We start from the raw sequence: 20465 nt of genomic DNA, 5'->3' as shown, positions 1-20465 counted from the left end.
GCTTTTTTTTTTTTCCAGAGGTTTATACTAAGGTATGTGTCTTAATTCTTTTTTTCTTTATACACACAGAGAGAAGCTACGGTATTTCAGGCTTTTTATTGGCACTATTTTGGAAAACACAGCATAAGTGAATTTCCTGAGTTTCCAAGATCTGTTGTTATCTTACATAGAATTTAACCGCTCTGTTACCTCTTCCTTTTTGGCCAAATTCTACCTATATTGCTGGTTTTTAGATTCAGAACCCTCCCATAAATCCATTTATAGAGTTTTTATCCAAGTGAAGTTGGATATTAACAAAGTGATTATATAAAGAGCGTAGGAAGTGATCTTTCTGTGCTCTCAAGAGTGTAGCACATCAAACTCAGACCTCATTCATGCTAGAGATATGTAACACAAAGGCCCAGAACAGGCATAGACAAACTGCTGAACCTGTAGCAGCAGCAGCATGCCAATTAATAACCCATTACGAGAGATCTCTGGCAGCAGGCTTTGGCTTTTGATCCCAGACCAAATGACGGCACAAAGGAATGCCTACAGCACAATGCTCGCTTTGGGTGCCATTACTTTTGGTAATGACTATTACTACAGTCCCTTCTGATAATCCCTTGCAGTCACCACCCAGATCCCTTGCAGTTCCTTTCATGAGTGCCATCAGGCTTTCTTTAAATACCCATCTATTGCAATATATTCAATTTCTCTGTACAAAAGAGGGAAATCAGTAAAATATTTACAAAATACAGTGAACAGAAATAGAGCAACCGCCGCAGATTAGTAAGTTTTAGCTAAATACTAAAATGTGGTCCTTTAAGTCACATAAAAGTCCTGATCACAATGTCCATGGAAGTGTAAACTTGAACTCTGATCCCTTTTTAGTAATATAGCCCAGCAGAAGTGGCAACATTTCAGGCTTGCCCCGTCAGCATCTAGGCCGACTTCACCCTGACCACCTCAATCAGATTTTCCAGAATATCCTTTTCCTGTAAAGCACGTATGATATTATGACCCAAAGAGTTGTTGCAATGAGGTTTTGAGTCAGATGTTCCACGTGGGATTGACTGTCGTGCATCTTCCACTTAAAAGGGAAGTAGTTTTCAAACACTTCGTGTCCGATGTAGACCAGGATGGAGTTCATTCCTGAAAGTAAGCACAGGTCACACCATCTGAAAGAGCAGGTACGAGCTTGCTTCAGAATAAGCAGGCAGAGGCATGCCAGGCTTATGAAACAGAGTGGCACTGAGACGACGACAGCTCACAACTCTGCTCCTTGCCCCGAGGATCCTACTACGCGTGTGTGTTTGCTTTCAAACACAGCCTGACGGGTTCACCCCTCAAAAAGGGTATTGAAAAGGAACATAACCTATCTGCTAAATTGAAAATATAACCAGATTAATGCTCCTGCCATTTTAATGACAAGAATGATCAGTTTTTATCTTCAGCGTGGCTGAGTGACAACCTATTTGGTCAGATCTATTGCCTTTCCAAACAAATGCTGACTGCCCTTCAGGGCTCTGGGATTTCTGGTAGGAGATGTGATACCGTGCCATCACCCTACTCATCTTCCTGTCCAGATACCAAAGCTGAAGAAAGGTTCCCTCTGCTGTGGGTTTGCATTCTGTCCTCACATGTTTGTCACGAGCCCAGTGTGGTCAAAGCCACAATGGGATGTTTTGGGAGACCAGCTTATCTAAAAACACAGAGACAGGACCTACGCGGCTGCCCAGGGGATTTCGTCTTCCAGATCTTCAGAAGTGGTATTGCTCTGCTGACAGGCCTTTGAGTTTCCCACTAGGTTAGCTAAGTCTCAGCAGTCCTTTCCAAACCAACTAGGAGCCAGCTGTGGTATTTTGCTTGGTGCTAGGCAGCTGTTCCCTGGGACCAAAACTCGAGACCAAACTTAGAATAATCATTTGGCAAGAGCAGCTTCCAGCCCTTGTTTAAACACTGGCAGTTCATCTCTCAAATTTCTTGCCTAGTCTCCAATTCTATGCAAAAATTTGTCTCAACTTGATAATTTTGGCCTCCTTCAGGGTACCTCATTCAAAATCCCAACTCCTTTAAAGACAAAGGAAGTGCAGAAAACATAAAAGGATAGTTCAGAAAGAAGAGGAGGAAATATGTTTCCTGCTGTGATTTTACTGACCTGGGTAGAAAAACGGAGCACCTGACCACAGTCTCTTGACATCCACAAGGTAATATATCAGTAATAAGAGGATGAAGGCGAAACAGCTCATGGTTGTCACATACGATGTTGACCTACACACATTTTCAGTAGAAAGGTTAGAGAATTATGTGATGCTTATAGTTCTCAATATAAGAAAGGAAAAACGTTCTAAGTAAAATAACACTTTAACAAAGTCATACTAAAGGCTCTTTCTTTGCTTACCATAAGTTCTTGTTTATGGGAATAAACCCTTCTTCTTTAGAACATTTTGTCAAGATAGCAGAAATAATTCCCTGAAATAGAAAGTTGCTGAAGTTTATATAACAGCTGCAACGTATTTCAGAAAGTTTGTGTTGAATAAAAATGTGTCTATTAAAGAGCTATCCAGTGATACTTGGACTGTGCTAAGTGAAATAACTGACTTACCATTACTATGCTCCATATAAAGAACCGACTCAGAATCTGTTTGTGCTGGTCTCTGTAGGACAAGATAATTTTTCCTGCCTAATATTAACAGAATACAAAAAATGAATTAAGTCCTGTAAACGTAACTACATGTTGAGAGCCATGTGTATTTGCCACTAGCTATCTGGGCTAAGGCAAGGAACACCAGCAGGATTTGTATCAGCTAAGTGTCTGGAAAGCTCAGCATAGAAACTCTGCAAAGAATCTACACAGATGGGGGAAAGACCTAACTGCAACCCTCTAAGCAACAGAGGTACACCTTGTCTCCCTTCCCTACTATGTTCCCTACTATAGGGAAGAATGGGATGAGCAGCTTTGTTAGGTTAACACAGTGTAGCTCTCACCTCAGGCTAAGTTGGCCTGAGAGCGCTGCTCTAAAAAAGGTTTTGTTAGAGCCGGTCTCAGCCATAAATAAACCACGTTGCCTCCCCACTTCCAAGATTCCTTCAAATCTTTACAAGACACAGCCAGAAAGAAAATAGGTACCTGCAGTCCCAGAAACGCCATAAAAATGGTATTTATGGTCCCCAGGATCCCTTCAGGATCATATGGCATTGTTGTTTGGTAAAGCACCTTGAAGAGAGAACAGTTACTTACTAGACGACACCCGAGCAACCTGTCTCCTTTCTTTTCCACACCCCTCCACAGCGCACTTGTCTTTCCCAAGCCTCCCCTGACAGCTGCACTTGGTGGTAGCCTGCAACTTCACACTGCAAACCAAAAGCTACTTACACTAGAAGAGGGATGCTGATATATATGGTTTTCTCCAAGAATCAGACGATCAATGTAACCAGCTGCTCCTCCAGTGCAGTTAGGATAGTTTCCAAAATCTCCAATGCCCCCAGGACCAAGATAGCCCCTGGGACAGAAACAAACAGGTTACAGCACTAAGTGTTGGCACTCTCCACCTGAATTGCAGCTGACCACCGGCCCAGCACAGTAGATGCTAGATGTTTTCCCTGGCCAGAAGCACACAGGTACTTCAGTACCACAGTAAAGTAAGCTTTTTTTTCATATGATAAATGCTTTCCTTGAGCCTGCTGCCCTAAAAGCTTTCCTCTTTGTCCTTTCCTTATGACTAAGAAAATATATTTTCTAGCTGGCAGGAGGAAAACAATCTGATGCCCCAGAGAAAGTAGTCTGAGTCTTACCTGGGACAGCCTGGCACAGGTAACAAAAAGGTCAGGCAGAGCCAAATCACTTCTAACATCAGAATGAAAATCCACTGTGGCCAGTAGGGAAGAATATCCTGCAGAGCAGGACATGACATCTCCTGCATGAGACGAAGGGAAAGGGGAACATTAACTGGCAAATAAGAAAGATGCCTTTGGGGACATCCTGTACTTCCTGACAGGCAGTTCCCCAGATACAAGAGGGAGCTGTTGTTGTTGCAGAGCTGGATTCTGCCAATGGACCTTTCATTTTCATAAATGATTTCCAGACACTTAGTTATTTGGGGGGGAACAAACCAAAACAAAAGCCCACAATGTTTTTCAGCTTGGAAAATGTCGAAAGGAATTTTGATTCATGAGCAGAACAAAAGCCTTTTGGGAAAACAGACTCCAGAAAAGCCAAAAAGCAGTATTACTTTTCCCTGCTGTGAAAAAACACTGCCAAAATTAACTGGACAAAACACAGGCCACAGGACTCAGCAAAGAGATGCCTGTCCCTCAGGTCCCTTGGCAATGGAAAGTCATCAAGAGTGCCTGGGAGCGCCTGCTTCTAAGCACCATCAGAATGGATCAGTGAAATCCTCAAATAAAGCAAAATTAGATGTGATAAAATGCAGAGTGGGACACTGAAGGGTGCACGTTCCCTGAGGTTTTCACCAAGCCATGCCGTACAACACAGAGATGTTACGTTTTCTGTTTCTCGTGTGTTCTTTGTACCTGAACAAGAGAAAAAGCTCCCAAACACTACTCCAGTATCATTTGTCACCTCCCCATGTAACTCACCAAGGTCCCACTGTCAGCCCCAGCTCTTGTAAACAGGATTTCGAGAGCAGCAACCACCAGGTACGTCAGTCCCAGCCGCTGGAGCACCCCAGGGATGCGCAGATTGTCCCAGGACACTGGAAAACATACAAGCAATGTGAAAGAGGGGCAGACACGAGCTCTGATGTAAATATTTGTATCCTTAGAAATAAGTTACGCTTCCCCAGGCAGAGCTGAGAGGCACGGTGCCCACAAGTAGGTGGGACACCTCCACTCTGCCACCCCATTTTCTGTAAAATATAACCCTGGGAATGTCAACACTAAGATGACCAACAGTGCCCAGCACAGGGATCAAGAGATCCGAGATCCTGGGAAATGGTGTCAGTCTCTTACAGGATGAGATGACTTTTATGAACCCTGTTTTAGTTTAACATTTTTAAAAGCATAACGGAGAAGCAAACTGGCCTGCGTTAGCTGATCAGATACTTCTGACAGTAAAACCTGACGGGAAAAATCAACAATGCAGAACTGAACAGCACTCTACAGGACATCATTGAACTGTCCCTGTTCTGATGGTCAGTACAGCAAGGCTGTGTTTTCTCATCAGCCTGGCCCTACAGTTGAGGAAAATGGAAAGAAGAGAGCAAGTTGCACTCACGTGGCCCAAGGCAGTAATTGGGATTCACAACTATGATTCCCAGCAGGATTAGCAGAAAACTCCTCCAGAGGATTTTCCCTAGCACCTTCTGCTTGGAACTTCCCCACCTCAGCGTGGAGCTCAGTGACAGTGATATTGATGTGCCCATAATGAACACAAACCTAGAGAAGAGAGCAGATGGGAAACAGAGCAGGGAAATATCACACACGTACAGCAGCAAACGCTAACACTCTAACAGAGTAGCCCACGTTGGCCCAACAGACATCTGCGTGCCCTGAGTGAAACTGGACAAATCCATCTCTTCTGATTGCAAGGAATTTCTAGACAAGAGTTTGCACAGAGGGGCCTTTCCATCTCCTTCACTGACCAGTTGGGACAAAAAAGTTCAGGAAAGCAATGGCCTTTCTGCAGCAATGTATACACCACCAAAATATTACATGACCTAAAATCAAATTAACATCTTAAGAGGAGTAAAGCACAAGCTGCAAAATTATGATTTCAATTCAGAACTGACCTGCTCCTCCTCTCTAGCTTAGGCATACAGTCCCAGTCCAGCTCCCATCTCCAAGAGTAACCACAACCAGTGCGTATTTTAGAGAAGCATGCTAGGGGCAGATGGGATAATTGCTCCCCAATGGAACCATTATCTGGTTTAGAGAGATTAGCTTAATCCAAAATTCCCTTGACTATTTTATCTCTGGATACACTTATTATCCATATACATCATCAGTCCAAGCTTTGAACGTTGCCAGATTAACAGCCTTCAACACAGCAGTGTGGCAGTGGGCTCCATGGGAATACTGCACCTCCACTGGCAGCACAACCCCAGGCTTCCCACTGCCACTGCATGGGGAAAGAAAGGAGGATGTGGGGCAGCCAAAGGCATTCGGCTCTTCTACGGGTTCATAAAGACCCTGCTGTCATCAGGAGGGGCTAGTTCCCATCAGCTGTTAAACACAAATTCACTTCTCCAAGTCCATTTCCACATGGAGGCAAGGTGCATGCAATGTTCCCTTTACAACCCTTAACATCACTTGACATACTATTCTTCAGGAAGACCTACCATGGAAAAACCAGATCTGCCACTGTTAATCCTACAAAGAAATAAGAAGGAACACATTATTTATCTCAAACCTTCCCTAAATTTTAACAGCATTATTGTCCAGTTTCCAGAGGAATTGCTGGCTGTTTGCAGTTATTTGATACCCCAAGATCTAAACACTTTATAAGCAAAACTTACAAAGAGCTAATTATCTTGCTTCAATGCTTTTACCATTCTTCAAAAATAGGGTCAAAACTGTTTCAGGAAAGGTTTCAGGGATGGGATCCCTGCTATTCTCCACTAGGGCAACACACTGCCTGACCCCTTCCCCATCAGCTTGCCAAGCGCGGTGTTATGTTTGTAGAGTATCAAGCACCGTGGGCTTGGCCACAGTACCAGACTCTGCTTAATGACTGTGGTTCTAAAAAATAAAATAAAAGATATGAAACTCAAAAATTAAGATGTTACAAACAGATTGTGATTTGATATTATTCTGTCATTGTGTGTATTGCTTCTCCCTGATGATCCTGGTACTGTGTTCATGCAAAGTGGCAGAGCATCCTAGTCTTCAACTAAGCAACAGCCCATTGCAGCAGCTAACTGTATCTAGATATTGCTGTAGCTAAAACACAAGTTAACTGCCTCAGTTGTACTTTACCATTCCAACTCTCGTGTTTGAAGAACCAGTATTTTCCTCCTCCATAGTTCACAAACACCATAATTATAAGAGAGAGCCTAAAAAGACAACAAAAACATACAAAGTATCGTGTTGATTAAATACATATGAATGAACACACAGCTAATGCTTACCCCATTAAAACATTTCTAACTGTGATATCTGGTTTATTTTATTTTTAAAGCAAGATTATGTACAAGGCTTCCAGCTTTGCTGAGCAGGAAGCAGCATTTCAATCATGGGTGGTGGTGAACCAAAGTTAGCTCCTTCACACAGTGTTTTCACACAATGTGTGTTGCTCTCTTCCACCCTGAACCGCAACTTCAATGTTTCCTCAAACTAGATCAAAGGCAAAGTGTTTCAGAAAGTCCAAGAATTAAAACCTTGGTTATCTTCTGAGTAAAACAGACACGCTTGATCTGTCTGTCGCTCTGCTACGTATTTCCATACACTGTCGAATCCTCATTGGAAAAATCTAATTCCCCCTGGAAGAGTTGCTTTTGGGCAAATCTTATGCTCACCCTCGGAACGTGTCCAGGGAACGCAGGCGCTGGTGAGAGGTTGCGCTCCACAAACGTGGGGCAGGATCACTGCTAATGGAGTCCGTTGTGTTCGGGGATCCCAGCTCCTACAGGAACGAAGCAGACACATGAAGGGCAAGTCAGCAGCTGCCTATGGAACAGGGGTCAGCAAATGCAAACTTTGGCATACTGCGTTTGTCTTTGTTGTCCCCATCTTCCTCTTCTTTTTATTCCCCTTTTTGCTATTTCTAACCTCCTAGTGGCTCCACTGTGTTGCAATATTTGACAGAAAAATGCAGATGCTCCACACTCCACCTTTGACCAGGGTGGAAATAATAATCCACTGAAAAGAGCCTGTGTTTGAGACTCATGAGAGCTGGGTCCAGTCCAAATCAGCCACAGACTTGCCGGCACTGTGAGTGCTGCTTTACAGCACAGCTAAGCAGATCCAGCTGCTGACTCTCATTAACAGGATCAGTCCCATCCCACTGCATCAGCACTTGTCCGACACTTCAGAGATAAGTTTAGAGAGCTAAACCAGCAGAAAATGAATCCTTTTAAAAGCAGGACTGGCTGCTTTCCAGTCCAGTTCCCTAAACCACTCTGATCAGCTCCAATGACAGCACAAAGAAGCAGACATTGCTGTAACACAGATAATCAGAGGTAAACAACTACAAGAATTGCTGCAGAGCTCTGCTCCCATCTCCTTTGACTCTAGGCAGGTTTGGACCTCCTAGATGTGAAGCCCAGACAGCAACAATCCATCTACATTCTAGTACAAAACATGGCCCACAAAAATGCCAGCTCTTGGGCAGTCAGAGAAATCTTAGGTGTAGCTCCTACCAAAATTCCTGTTGTGCTGCAAGCAAACACAAAAGTTGGTATTTCCTCCCTGCCCTTATATTGCTTGTATCAGATGGGGACAATGTTTTCACCAACATATTTCCTTCAAGGGGACTAAAGAGGGCATAAAGCTGGATGTTCAAGACTTGCAAGAGCTCTGTTAGAAATCCACGAACCTTGCGTGGAAACCCTGCTCAGCACTCTCTGTTGAAATAAAATTGCCTGTCTGGTACCAGTATAAGATTTGCCAAAGGGAACACACATGCAGGGAGAATGACTGTCAATAAACAAGTCCCCAAATGCCCAGATAGCATGTGTTACTCTGAGGCAGAAACACTACAGAATGTAAATTTGGTCACTCACAGAATTAATCAGACGATCAGTTTCCCTAGGGTTCAGTTTCTTGTAAACCCAATTTCTGACTGGATCAATTCTGAAAATTAGTAACAGTTTAAAAGACAAAACAAAACAAAAGGTACTTTACAGTCAATTTCATCTTCATTTAAACTGTTTAGCAGCGTAAATCAAAAGCTGGGACAGCCTTTATTCCTGCTTTTCCAGCTCACATATGTAATACTGATGTGCAGCCAGTACCTGCGACCCCAGTTAAATCCAGTTACCTGATGACACTGCCACAAGGTCAGGTTTGGGACCTTTATTCTCAGGTTGTTCACAGGCAGGGACAACTCACGTCACTCAGTACACACGACTAACAGCTGCATCTGTTAAAGATGCTTACGTCCCATGGACTTGTACTGCTGATTCAGGGCTATGCCCAGGAACAAATCACAGGCGGGTGAGGCAGGGTGTGCGTCAGCTTACGGTGGATGTCAGCTGCTCTTCAGCAACTGCTCTGCACACGAGCTAGCATGGCTGCAAGATACCTCTCGAGAGAAATCACATGGCCTTGTATTTATAATCATATGGACAGCTACCACAGCTTGACCCGTGCGTGGCAGCCTGACAGCAGGGTCGGATCTGCAAGCAAGGACTTCAAAGTGCTACCACGCTAGGATGCCTGCTTTTAAATTGGTGGCCCTGTTTCACACACGAGGAGGTGTTACAGTGCTGTTCACTTACTTCATAACAAGGCGCCAGATGATCAGGATAGCAAGGATCCCCATATAGACCAGGAAAGCAAAGAGAATAGCTACACGAGAGAGAGAAGAACACAACTCTGTATCTTGTACACCACCACCATTCAGCAGCCAGGATTTGGCCAAGCGTGACATAAATATGACAATCAGTCCATCACACCACTTTCTCCACACAATACATATCCCCAACCTGAGACCCAAGGAGAGAAAAATCAAAACAGAAACAGGCTAGTGATTAGCGACTGCAAATTTTGGCTTAAAAAAGGCTAAATGAATCCATGCTGCACCACAAGGCAGTGGTGAGGAAAAAGCTGATGTGCCATAAGTTCTAATGAAGAAACTAGGAATTTAGAAAGCCTCAACGTGAAGAGGACAGAAGAGAGGGTAACAGACTGAGTTTGCAAGCATAGAGGATTTTTCTTTCCTGTTTGAGAATTGGATATATATATAACTGGTATATATGGATATATAACTGGTATATATGGATATATATAACTGGTATAACGTAATGCAAAGGAAAATAATGGAAAGAGACACGGGAAAGTTTAAAACAGCCCCGGAAAAAAAAAGATAAATGAAAAAGCAAAACACCAGGTTTAAAATTAAAAGCACTACAAAAAGCAGAAATCCAAACACTGTATGGCTTGTTTCCCGTTTTGTGAGACAAACAGGACAGAGGGAAGAAGAACAAGGATCCTGTGTATGTTCAAAAACATGCAGGGAAAGAGGAACTAACAATGAAAACATCTCCCTCTGGACAAATACCCCCCAGTTTTTCTCGGCTAATCCCTGCTCCAAAAAAGTTGTGGTCATGCAGTGCCTTGTGCGAAGAGGCCTGATGCTGGCCTTGAGGCTGGGATATAAAACATAAGGAGGCAAGATGCTGAGAGAGAAGAGGAGCAGACCCATGACACATCTTCAGTAAAGCACGGGTGGCTACACAGGCTTTTTAGGAAGCAGTTTTTGCTGGGAGATATGTAGGTTCTAGAATGAAAGGGGAAAGCAGAACATTACATACGGAGGTAACTGTTGACGGGGCCTTCATTGATGACTATATCACAAGAAACTGTTTTGGTGCTTGTGCTTAGGGTCTTTATCACCAGGGAGTAATTGCCAAATTCTCCAAAATGATACTGAATCCTGCAAAGGATAAAAGAAATGAAATTTGCTCGGCTATTACCACTACATGCGGGTACTGCTGTGGTACACGGGGGGCTGTAAGCCAAGCATTACCCTCCCCTAGCCCAACACATGCACTTCCCCCTCCCGCATCACCCACCTTCCTGAACCACCAGTCTCTTTGTAAGCAAAACCAGGCTTTGGCATAGGCTGGCCCCACACGTAGAGCTCTGGTTCCTGCTTGTGCTTAGACACGCTATAGCGTGACCAGCTGGCAGAGTGGCGGGGGGATGGCTGAACTCCAGGTCTCAACAGCTATGAAAGAGGTGACGGAACTGCACCGCTGGAGGAACAAGAACCCCACCAGCAAACCAAGACCCACAACGAAATAGAGGCTGGACGGCGGTGTTCCCGGGGGCTGCGCACATACTTGCAGAGCTCGCTGCCAGCCAGGGAGCCGTTGAGCAGCAGGCTGAGTGGGTGCTGCGTGTCCACCACCACCGCTTTGCCCGGGCCCCCATCTCTTGGCGGGATGACGGCCAGGAGCTGGTAGGAGCACTGCGAAGGAAGGAGAGGGTGAGGAGGAGAAGAAGAGTGCACGCCGCGGGGCGGGCAGCAGCCAGCCATGCCCGCTCACCCTGTGGCAGGCACCGCAGCGGGCGAGCAGGCTGAGGCCCTGCTCCGGCAGCTCATTGCGGACCAGCAGCAGGGCTTGATCCATCCTGACCCCCGGAGGCCTCCACCGCTCCGCGGCCCCCCACCGTGAGGAGGCGGCGGCGGGGCCGTCCCCGGGCGGCTCCGTGCTGCCCGGTGCCAGCAGCACCGCGCCCAGCGCCGCCGCCACGGCCGCAGCCAGCGCCGCCGCCATTTTGTGGCCGCCCTGCGCCGCGCTCCGCTCCGCTCCGCCCCGGGGCGGCCCCGCCGCCGCCACCGCCGCTCCCCGCCCGGCCGCCGCCGGCCCGGGGAGCCCGGTCGGGCCCGGGGAGCCGCTGGCTGTCGGTTCTGTGTCTGATGCAGGAGGCACGGCCATGGAAAAGAAGGCGCACTTGGCGAAAAGGGACTTGCCGCCCAGGGAGGCGTCGGCGGTCTTGCTGGTGCTGCTGGTCCTGCTCCTTAACGCCCTTCTCTACCTGTACCTCAGCGACCTCCACGGCTCGTCCGGGCGTGCCGAAACGGACCCCAGCCTCTGCCCTTTCGGGTACTTCAAACTAGGGTCGGTGAAAAATTGTTCCCCCTGGCTCTCCTGCGAAGCCATCAATAGGGAAGTCAGGAAACTCAAGTGTGTTGGTGAGGGAGCTGTGAAAAAGGTGAGTTGGGTTTCTCTTTCTTCTCTCCTGTGGGTAAACTAAAAAAGGCTTTCACTGTTAACTAATTTCTCTAATTAATGCACACAGTGCTTTATAACTATCCTCACAGCAGCTAGTTGCTGCAGACATCCTGAGGCCTATGGAAAGAGTGTGACAGGGGCCACTGTACCTCGCTCACACCGAATGACATGCGACTGGGATGGGTGCAGTGCTCGGGGAGCCTGACGTAGCTGTGGCAGAGCACGGCTGGCCACTACACGTTGAAATCACATATGAAATCACTCGATCATTTAATTCATCTGCAGTGCCCATTCCAAAGAAAACCCAGGAAATCATGGTGCATCCATCATATGTTGTAATTACAATGTGAGGAAGGGCTTGCTGTGACAGGTACATGGTCAACCTAGAGGCTTTGCTGCTAAAGCTCACGGTGTAACAGTTGGGCATCAAAGTAGGATTTGTGCCGGTGACTGTAGTTGGCAGTTGTGACCATGCAATCACTAGCAGGCCAGCAGCAGCTGGTAATGGTGTATGAAGTCTCTCCGCATGTCTTACTTGTCTCTTCTGTGTTCTCAGGTCTTTCTTTCTGAGTGGAAGGAAAACAAAGTGGTTCTGTCACAGCTCACCAACATAGAGCTGAAGGAGGACTTTCTCCACGGACTGAAGATGCTGAAAGCACTACAAAGCAGGCATGTTGTGCGGCTGCTTGGCTTCTGTGAGAAGCAGTTCACAATCCTTACCGAGTACCATCCTCTGGGCTCCCTGAGGGGCTTGAACGAAACTCTCCACATCCCCAAATACAAGGGCATGAACACCTGGCATCGCAGGCTGATGCTTGCCATAGACTACGTGAGCGTCATTCGCTACCTGCACAGCAGCCCTCTGGGCACTTTAGTGATGTGCGATTCGAATGATCTGGACAAGGTGCTCTCTCAGTACCTCCTGACAAGTGACTTTCACATCCTGGTGAATGATTTGGATGCTCTGCCTCTCGTGAACAAGAGCAGTGGCAGGCTGGTAAAGTGTGGTCATCGGGAGCTGCGGGGCGAGTTTGTAGCTCCTGAGCAGCGGTGGCCCTATGGAGAGGATGTGCCATTTGATGATGACCTCATGCCTCCCTATGATGAGAAAACAGACATCTGGAAAATCCCAGATGTCTCCAATTTTTTCTTGGGCCACGTTGAAGGGAGTGACATTGTGCGACTGCATTTGTTTGACATCCATGCAGCATGTAAGAAGAAGGACCCGGCCAAAAGGCCTTCTGCCCAAGAGATCTTAGACACCTACAGGAAAGTTTTAACTCTGCTGATTCGGGAGGTGGCCATGCCTGGTACTAGGGAAATGTTATAGTGAATCATGAGACAAGCGGTAGACTGAAGTTGATGTTCTTATTTATTTAGCTTGCCTGAAGGGCAAAACCTCTGTCCTTGAAACTGAGAAGATTAAAAAAAAAAAAGAAAGACTTTGTACTTTTACCTTTTGATTAAAAGTTATCCACCCAATTCTGGAGCTGTGCAAGTTTTCCATTGACATGTTTGATCTATCACTGGAAGAGGAGGAGGGAGAGAAATTAAGTTGCATGAGTATGGGGGAAAATTGGTCCCTCAAGAAATAGAAATTTTCTTTTGTGATATTTACATGAAAACTCTTCATACACACACACAAAACATTTTCACATAAAAAAGTTCTTTAGAAAATGAAATACTGGCCCACTTAAACTGATTGGCACAGGACTGGGGAGCAGAGACCGTGGCATGCCCCTCTCAAGATCTGTGCTGATTCCAGTGGCTTTGGCCCGTGTCTTATCCACAAAGCCCTGACTCACTTCCCTATGGAGTAAAAGCAGTGGTCACTCAAAAATGAGTACCTCAGTTCACTTCAAATTTTGGTGAACCCTGATGCCAGATTCCCAACCACTGTGCCCAGCCTCCCTGCTGGATGGGGAATAAGGCTCCTTTTAGAGAGATGCAGCCATTGCTCTGTGGGCCCCATGCCCCACTAAACAGGCATGTCACTATTTTGTAAGCAAGCGGATGATGCAGATCCTACAGAGACTGCTTAAAGATGCATTGCCCTGATTTTCAAGCATTTGCCCTCATAGTGTTCTCAGCAAGGCCCTCTGGATACAAAGCTGTAACACAAGAGTCTCTGGCTCTTTTTTAATCCATTTTTTAATCTGAAATCTGTTCAGAAGAAAAAAAAAAGAAAAAAAAAAGGCTGTTTTTTGTTTGTTTGTTTTGTTCAGTGAGTTTAGGAGAAAGCTTCTGGTACTAATATGGATGTTACAGCCTGGTACCAACAGCTGGAGAAGGAGAATCATACTGCCTTAATCCAGCAGTAGGCCTTGTTTGGTGGGACTGGGATTTAGCTGTTCTCTTGGTGAAAAAAACAAAACAAAAAACAACAGGATAACCATTATGCACCTGAGGACTTTCTGTTCTGCGGACAAGGTCTCTGAAAGTTGTAAGGGCCTGAGGCAACTTTCCTGTTGTCAGCTTGAGAGGTGATTTGTAAGCAGAGAAGTACACTGTCCTTTCTGCTGAGAAGATTGTGTCCCTTCCTTGCCATGCTGATATTCCTCTTCATCTAAACAAGCAACGTTGTAACTGCCCTGGGAAAACAGTCAGTTTTTATACATTGTGTACAAATGCATGTGTTCTACTGCTACCACAATTTTATTGTAAATGGGGAAACTGCCCTGCAAATTACAAAATTCATACCTGATGCCATATAATGCCAGCAGGAGTCCTTCAAAGGCATTGTGGCTTTCCTTTCCCACTGGGCAGTCTATTTTCTTAAATTAGCTGATTTTGCCATTTTCCAGCTGTGCAGTCCTAGCCAGCAGACCTCTTCCTGGTGGTTTTCCTGCTTCAGTTGTCAGGAATCAAAGCTTAGCAGTCAGAGTCTCCAAAACAGAGCAGTAACTTTGTATGCTTCACGTTTGTGTTGGACTTTGACTCAAAACACCTTAAAAAATTAGGAGAAAAGAATGCTGTCTGCTGTAATTATATCATCCATCCCATGAGTTATTAATAGGGTTAATCGGGTTTCTACAGTTCCAGTGTGAAGCCAAGATGTGCAACAACTGGAAAAGAATCCTATTATAAGTCCTCAAAGCCAGTGATCAAACTTTGAAGGGAAAAGAGTCAGATCCTTTGCATGTCCCCAGAAGCATCTTGTTACCTCTTGTTAGTCATTATGTGTACTTGAAAGAAAAATCGGCACCTGATGGCTGGGAAGTAAATATGCTGTCTGTCTTTTATGACAGTTGCAAGGACAGACAAGAAGAACCTGCCAGGCTTCTCATGCTGGTCTCTCAGTTAAGCTTCTGCTTGGATTCTTGCTCTTCTGTTGCACCTTGCAAGCAGCCTTATTAATTTCCCAGAGTGAAAAATAAATGGTAACAAATTCTCGTTCTGAATAATTATCTTGCCTTGGAGGTAAGATAACCCCTTGCCTGGGTGAAATAGTTACAAATTTAAAAAAAGTGGTGTTGCCCTAAACATTCACCCTTAGCAGTGGGCCCTCCACATCTCTTCCCCACTCGCTCCTACTCAGCTTGTGTGTTGTACTTCAGCAAGAATAAATTACATTTTTCTGAACACAGCATTATGAAGCTTTAGAGTTTTGTTTCGGTGATGTCGTTTCCGTCTATGAGGGAACACTAGATGGCAGCATGAAGGTCAGTTTAGCTCGAGTTAGCGGCTCCAGCCTCTCATGCCCAAACATAGCCAGGATCTGGCCTTGGAGCCAGTGCTTTGCTAGCATATTTCAATATACCCCTGAAAGAAGGCATTGTGTTTGCATTTGCAAGCCTGTAGTACCAAGGCGGATGTAAGGGCTGTCAGAAGAGCCACCCCACACGAAGGGGCCACCTCCCCTTCTTGTGTACGTTACCATCCCTTTTAATCACAGCCTGGTCCAACCTCAACCAAGGTTGAATGTCACCTCCTTCTACCCTTTCAGTAAAATCAGAGGAGTTTGCAGCCTCTCCTTCTTTCTGTTCTTCCCAATTAACCCCTTCCACAATCTCAAGATAGCATGAACCCTGTTCTTCCCTCGTTTACAGCTCCTTTTCCCTTAACTGGAGTTTGGCAAGGGTTCATGGAAAGGGAAGAAGCAGGACAGCCCTACATGCAGTTGCCTCCCCTCTGTCTAATTCCCTCTACTGGCCGTTCCAGTTTTCACCATCAATGACTGCCTTGGCAAACATCTGGGGGCTTTTCTGCCTCGGTATAAGCAGCCGTTATATGTCTGGTGGGCAACGCCCCCTCTGTCACCCCCAGAACACATCCTGCCCAGCCCAGCCAGCCGGAGAGACAACCAAAGCAGAAGCTGTCTCCCAGACTCAAGAAATAGCACCTGGGTGCTATTTCTTTCCCAGATGGAAACCTGCTGGCTTCCCAGATGGGGCACTGCTGTACCAGCAGCAGAGGGGACAGGTAGGCCGAGGACGTGCCAGCTGAGCCTGCTGACAGCCTGTCTGCCGATGCCAACTGTGTCAGGGCACCAGGTCCCACTGCTGGCATGGGCTCCACTCATTCTGCCCTTGGTCCTACACAGTTGCCAGAACAAATTCCCAACGGATTTCCCAATAAAGGTTTAGGGCTTACTGGGTATGGTTGGTACCACAGGACACAGAATGGAAACTGTCTCAGAGCAGAGTATCAGATTCATTTTGGGCTCACTGCTTTCTTTTTCTCCTCAAGATCATCCAAAGAATAGCACTGTCAAGGTTATGCTGGTTGGTGTTTGTTATTTTTCTCTTGTTTGTTTTGTTTTGTTTTTCCAAACTGCCTGCTAGCAGCAGGCTCCTTGGTAGCTGAAGTTTGATGTAGTGTGTTTCAATTTGTGTGACACAGCTTTCAGGTCACATCCTAAAAGCAGTCCTATAATCCTAAATCCAGGTGAGCAGCCTTTACAGTAACTCATCTGTATGTTCAACACCATCCAACGTAGAAAGTATTGTATGCAGATCCACACCAGCTGCTATGTAGGTCTGGGTAAATGCTGAAGACAGAAAGTGGGCACATCTTTGTTTAATTGAACAAAGCCTTTTCTTCTTCTTTTTTTTTTTTTTTTTTTTTTTTTTGAGGGATACTTTCAAAGTCCATGCTACTCTGTATTTAATGCAGTGGTAACTATTAAATGTATCAGAAGTTTAGAATACCACATGAACTTTTTGAAATTCTATCACAACTCTAAATCAATGTTTTCCTTTGGTGCCACATAAACATCAGATCATTATCTCTGTGAAACAGAGGCAGTGTTGTTCACAAAATATAATTGTGAGATATTTGGCAGAATTTGCAACTGTAAACTGATTCTATCATTATGACTGTAATGTCTTACCAATAGTTGAGAGACCCTGGGAACAAGAAAAAAGTGGTTCTCAAGTTCTTCTAGCATGATATAATGCATATATTTGTAGAGTTCAACCAAATAAATTATATGGTAGGTAGTACTTTTAAAAAAGAAAAAGGATTTTATGGTTTTATTTAATTGAAATACTGTATACTTGAGATGACCACATGATTTCAAATAATTGCCAGTCTGTGTTCTGAAGTCTATAATCCAGTATTTATCAGGATTAAATGGTGAATATATTTACATTACAATGATATTTATGTCTCAGCAATTTCTGATTCTGTTTAGCCCGGGGTAACTCAAAATCCATTAAAAATTATATATTTTTTATATATAGACACACTCAGATTTGTTGGTCATAATTTTGAAAAGAAAGCTTTCTGTTTCCAGCATTCACATTTTGTATAGGAAGTAACTGGATCTTCAAAGCTGTTAAATGTTCAGCAGCTTTCAGTCAAATCTATAGTAGTTGGTAAATGCTAAGGACTTTCAGAAAGTGAATTGTTTCCTTGTAGAGCTGGAAGATTTTTCAGTAACTCTCTCAATGTTTCTATGGGACTGAAGCTCATGATAGATTTCTCCATGGAATGATCAAAGTTCCCACTTTTGAAAAAGCTGGGATTTTTAAAAAAAATTAAATCACACAGCTATCCATTTTTTTCCCCTGAGAGCTGGTTCCTGTGAGGGATTGTGTAGTTTCACTATAGCTGAAAGGTGCAATGCTGATAACCAAGCCACTGAGCTTGGGTCCCCACTGGCTACATTTTGCCAGAACAGCTTGTGCCATGCCATATATTATTATTATTATTATTATATATTATTTGTTTGGTGCCGACATGCTTTGATCACAGCCCAGGATGCTAGAGGTCAGAGGCTACATAGGCATAGCACAAAATGAGTCTGCTCCCTAAGAGCAGCTTTAGAATAAGAAACAGAAAACAACTAATGTCCTCCTCTTGCATTAGCAGCATACCACAGGATTGGCTATTCCATCCCACCTCATCCAAACAAATAAACTACGTAATCTACAAAGACAGGTCACATCTGGCACACAACTACAACTGCAAGGCCTGACTTTGCTCTGATCAAATTCAACAGCAGCTTATGCTCCAATTTCTGAAGGTGCTCAGGAGCCTAAGTCTAAAAGAAAAGCCCAGGCTACAAAAGGAAAGGACAACATGCCAAGGCAAGCTAACCTAGCTTTGGAGTCTACCAGCTTTGGATTTTGAGCCAGATTCCTAAAGAAAGTCACACTGAAGGCCTACACACCCAGAAATCCTATTGCAGAAGGCCAACAAGTGGGAGATCACTCCTTGCTCTCAAGTTTGCAAAGCTGTTATACTCACCACAGCAGCAAACATTGTGCTCCACAACCTAACCCTGTCCTACCCACAGTTTAACATTTGCTAACTTCAGAGGGATATGTGGGGGAACAAAGTCTCTCTGTCTCTCTTCTAGGTTAGGGGTGGGTGGATTATCTGAGCCTTAAGTTGAGCATTTAATTAACTAAGAGATCAAGCACCTGCTGAGTGACCCAGAGTCTGTTCCTATGTGCTGGAGAAAACCCCAAGAGCTGAAGTGATGTTTTGTGGATACAGGCCTTGGTTTCATCCAGAAGGGAACCTGGGTGCCGAGTCCTGGGATGTCCAGAGCGAAGCTGCAGGATTAACACAAAGAGCACCTTAAGACAGAGCTTAAATATACCTTCTCTACACCCAGTACAAGGAAGCCTGATTGGAAGTGAGGCATACAGGTAGCAGTGAAACATAAAGAAGATCCATGCACTTTATTTGCACTTTGCCAGGCCTGTGAGCCAAAAAGTTAAACATACTAAAAAAATGAACAAAGAACCTCAGCTTTGTGAAAAACTGTTTAAAGTCCCTGTGAAATCAGGCTTAGTTTTCTGTTTTGAGTCATATTTCGTAACTGAAGGCTCCTTTTCTTAGTGGTTTCCACAGTTCTGTGCACGGGTGCCATCCCCATTTAATGACCTAGAATTATGTCTAATTGATGTTCTTCAGCTCTCCTTTCCCACACCATGGGGGGCAAGAAACTTTTCTCATGATAACAGTGACTTAGCCTTTTATTTTTGGATGTTCTCGTCTCCTACCCCTTTATGTCCTGACCTGAGGCCTCTTGATATCAATCTGTCCCATAGCACAGAAGCTAGGTGACTTGGCACATCCTGCATTCAGAAAACAGGTACCCAAAGGATGAAGTTCCCCTCACCTGGTCAGACTTTGGCATAGCAGATCCAATCCTAGTGAGGTGTCTATATCCCCTCCTCAAATCAGTATGGGACCAGAGGTACTTCCTAGGCACAAAATGGACTCATCCTGAACGTTTGAAATAGGCTAGGTGCATCATGCCCTCAAAAGTACTTATGTCAACACCAAAATAATTGTGGTATCTGAAGATACGGTGAAAGGAAGTATCAGGACCAGAGATAGATATGAAGCAGTGCAGAGAAGGGACACGACACTTAGCCTAACACGGCTCAAACGTGCCACATGAAGCAGCACAAAGAAAATAAGCATGTGCGAGTGTTACGACATCCTCTGCCCACCTAGTTCATCTGCATCAGTAAGTGCTTCAGATGACTTTTCAAATTTCTGCACCAAAATGGTCTCTCTGCTCCCCCTTTTTGCCAAAGCATAATCACGTAGTTGTGCTTTTTTGGCATTAGGCATGTATAGGGCATAGAGTAAGCTCTATTTCTCCAGCAGCCGCATAGCCAGCAGCTCCCACTTTGGCAGGAAAAATAAATAAATAAAAAAAAATCTGGAAAGTGCTATTTCTGTTTTGGCAACTTAAGCTGCCAAATTTAGTTGCTATGCGAGAAGTGAAAGCACTCGACAATCTGAGCCTTTTTTTCTCTGGACGCCAGTCACCGCTGAGCTGAGTCCCATGCTCTCGCACAGCGTGGTCACCAGCTCGGGTGAAGGTGCTTTTAGCTCCATGCGGGCCAAGCTTTCAGAGCTTCTCAAGTCGTGCATCCTACTGTTGCTCTGCCTGCCTGTTTTCCCTCAGACAGAGGCGGCGTGAAAGCAAAAAGCAAGTTGTGTCGCCTGTGCCACATGGGGGGAGAAAACATCCTCTAAGCGCTCCCCTCTCCCCGCGACTAGGAACATCAGACAGAGGAGAAATGAAAGCACGGAGCTAATAACAACACACAGTGTTCCTCTGGGGGACAACGCCACGAGGAAGCACACTCCCCCCAAGATGTCGGCGGGGAGGCTGAGGCGGCGCGACGTCACTTTCCGCCGCCCGCGCGC

At 45.1% G+C, this 20465-nt stretch overlaps 2 protein-coding genes across 3 annotated transcripts; one reads left to right on the top strand and one right to left on the bottom strand.

Moving 5' to 3' along the window:
* Positions 1 to 77: 77 nt before the first annotated feature.
* Positions 78 to 11546, bottom strand: HGSNAT (heparan-alpha-glucosaminide N-acetyltransferase). Of its 2 annotated transcripts, XM_048049730.2 has the most exons (17): positions 11154 to 11546; positions 10947 to 11074; positions 10416 to 10537; positions 9381 to 9450; positions 8664 to 8733; positions 7458 to 7564; positions 6919 to 6995; positions 6282 to 6312; positions 5219 to 5379; positions 4582 to 4697; positions 3778 to 3899; positions 3359 to 3485; positions 3113 to 3199; positions 2588 to 2665; positions 2384 to 2454; positions 2141 to 2253; positions 78 to 1134 (listed from the first exon to the last, which is right to left on the bottom strand). In XM_048049730.2, exons 1-17 carry the CDS (start codon positions 11544 to 11546, stop codon positions 953 to 955), a joined length of 2055 nt encoding a protein of 684 aa, XP_047905687.2. In that variant the 3' UTR covers positions 78 to 952. The 2 variants fall into 2 exon arrangements, with proteins under 2 accessions (XP_047905687.2, XP_066852373.1); XM_066996272.1 differs by lacking the exons at positions 10947 to 11074; positions 11154 to 11546 and adding an exon at positions 10677 to 10928.
* POMK (protein O-mannose kinase) lies at positions 11545 to 13327 on the top strand. The gene is made up of 2 exons (XM_013179864.3): positions 11545 to 11823; positions 12400 to 13327. Exons 1-2 carry the CDS (start codon positions 11545 to 11547, stop codon positions 13171 to 13173), a joined length of 1053 nt encoding a protein of 350 aa, XP_013035318.1. The 3' UTR covers positions 13174 to 13327.
* Positions 13328 to 20465: the final 7138 nt, after the last annotated feature.

The sequence above is a fragment of the Anser cygnoides genome, chromosome 4 (genome assembly GCF_040182565.1).
Source record: "Anser cygnoides isolate HZ-2024a breed goose chromosome 4, Taihu_goose_T2T_genome, whole genome shotgun sequence".
NCBI classification, from domain to species: domain Eukaryota; kingdom Metazoa; phylum Chordata; class Aves; order Anseriformes; family Anatidae; genus Anser; species Anser cygnoides.
The sequence above is the reverse complement of the archived record's forward strand: the minus strand, read 5'-3'. Positions and strand labels throughout refer to the sequence as shown.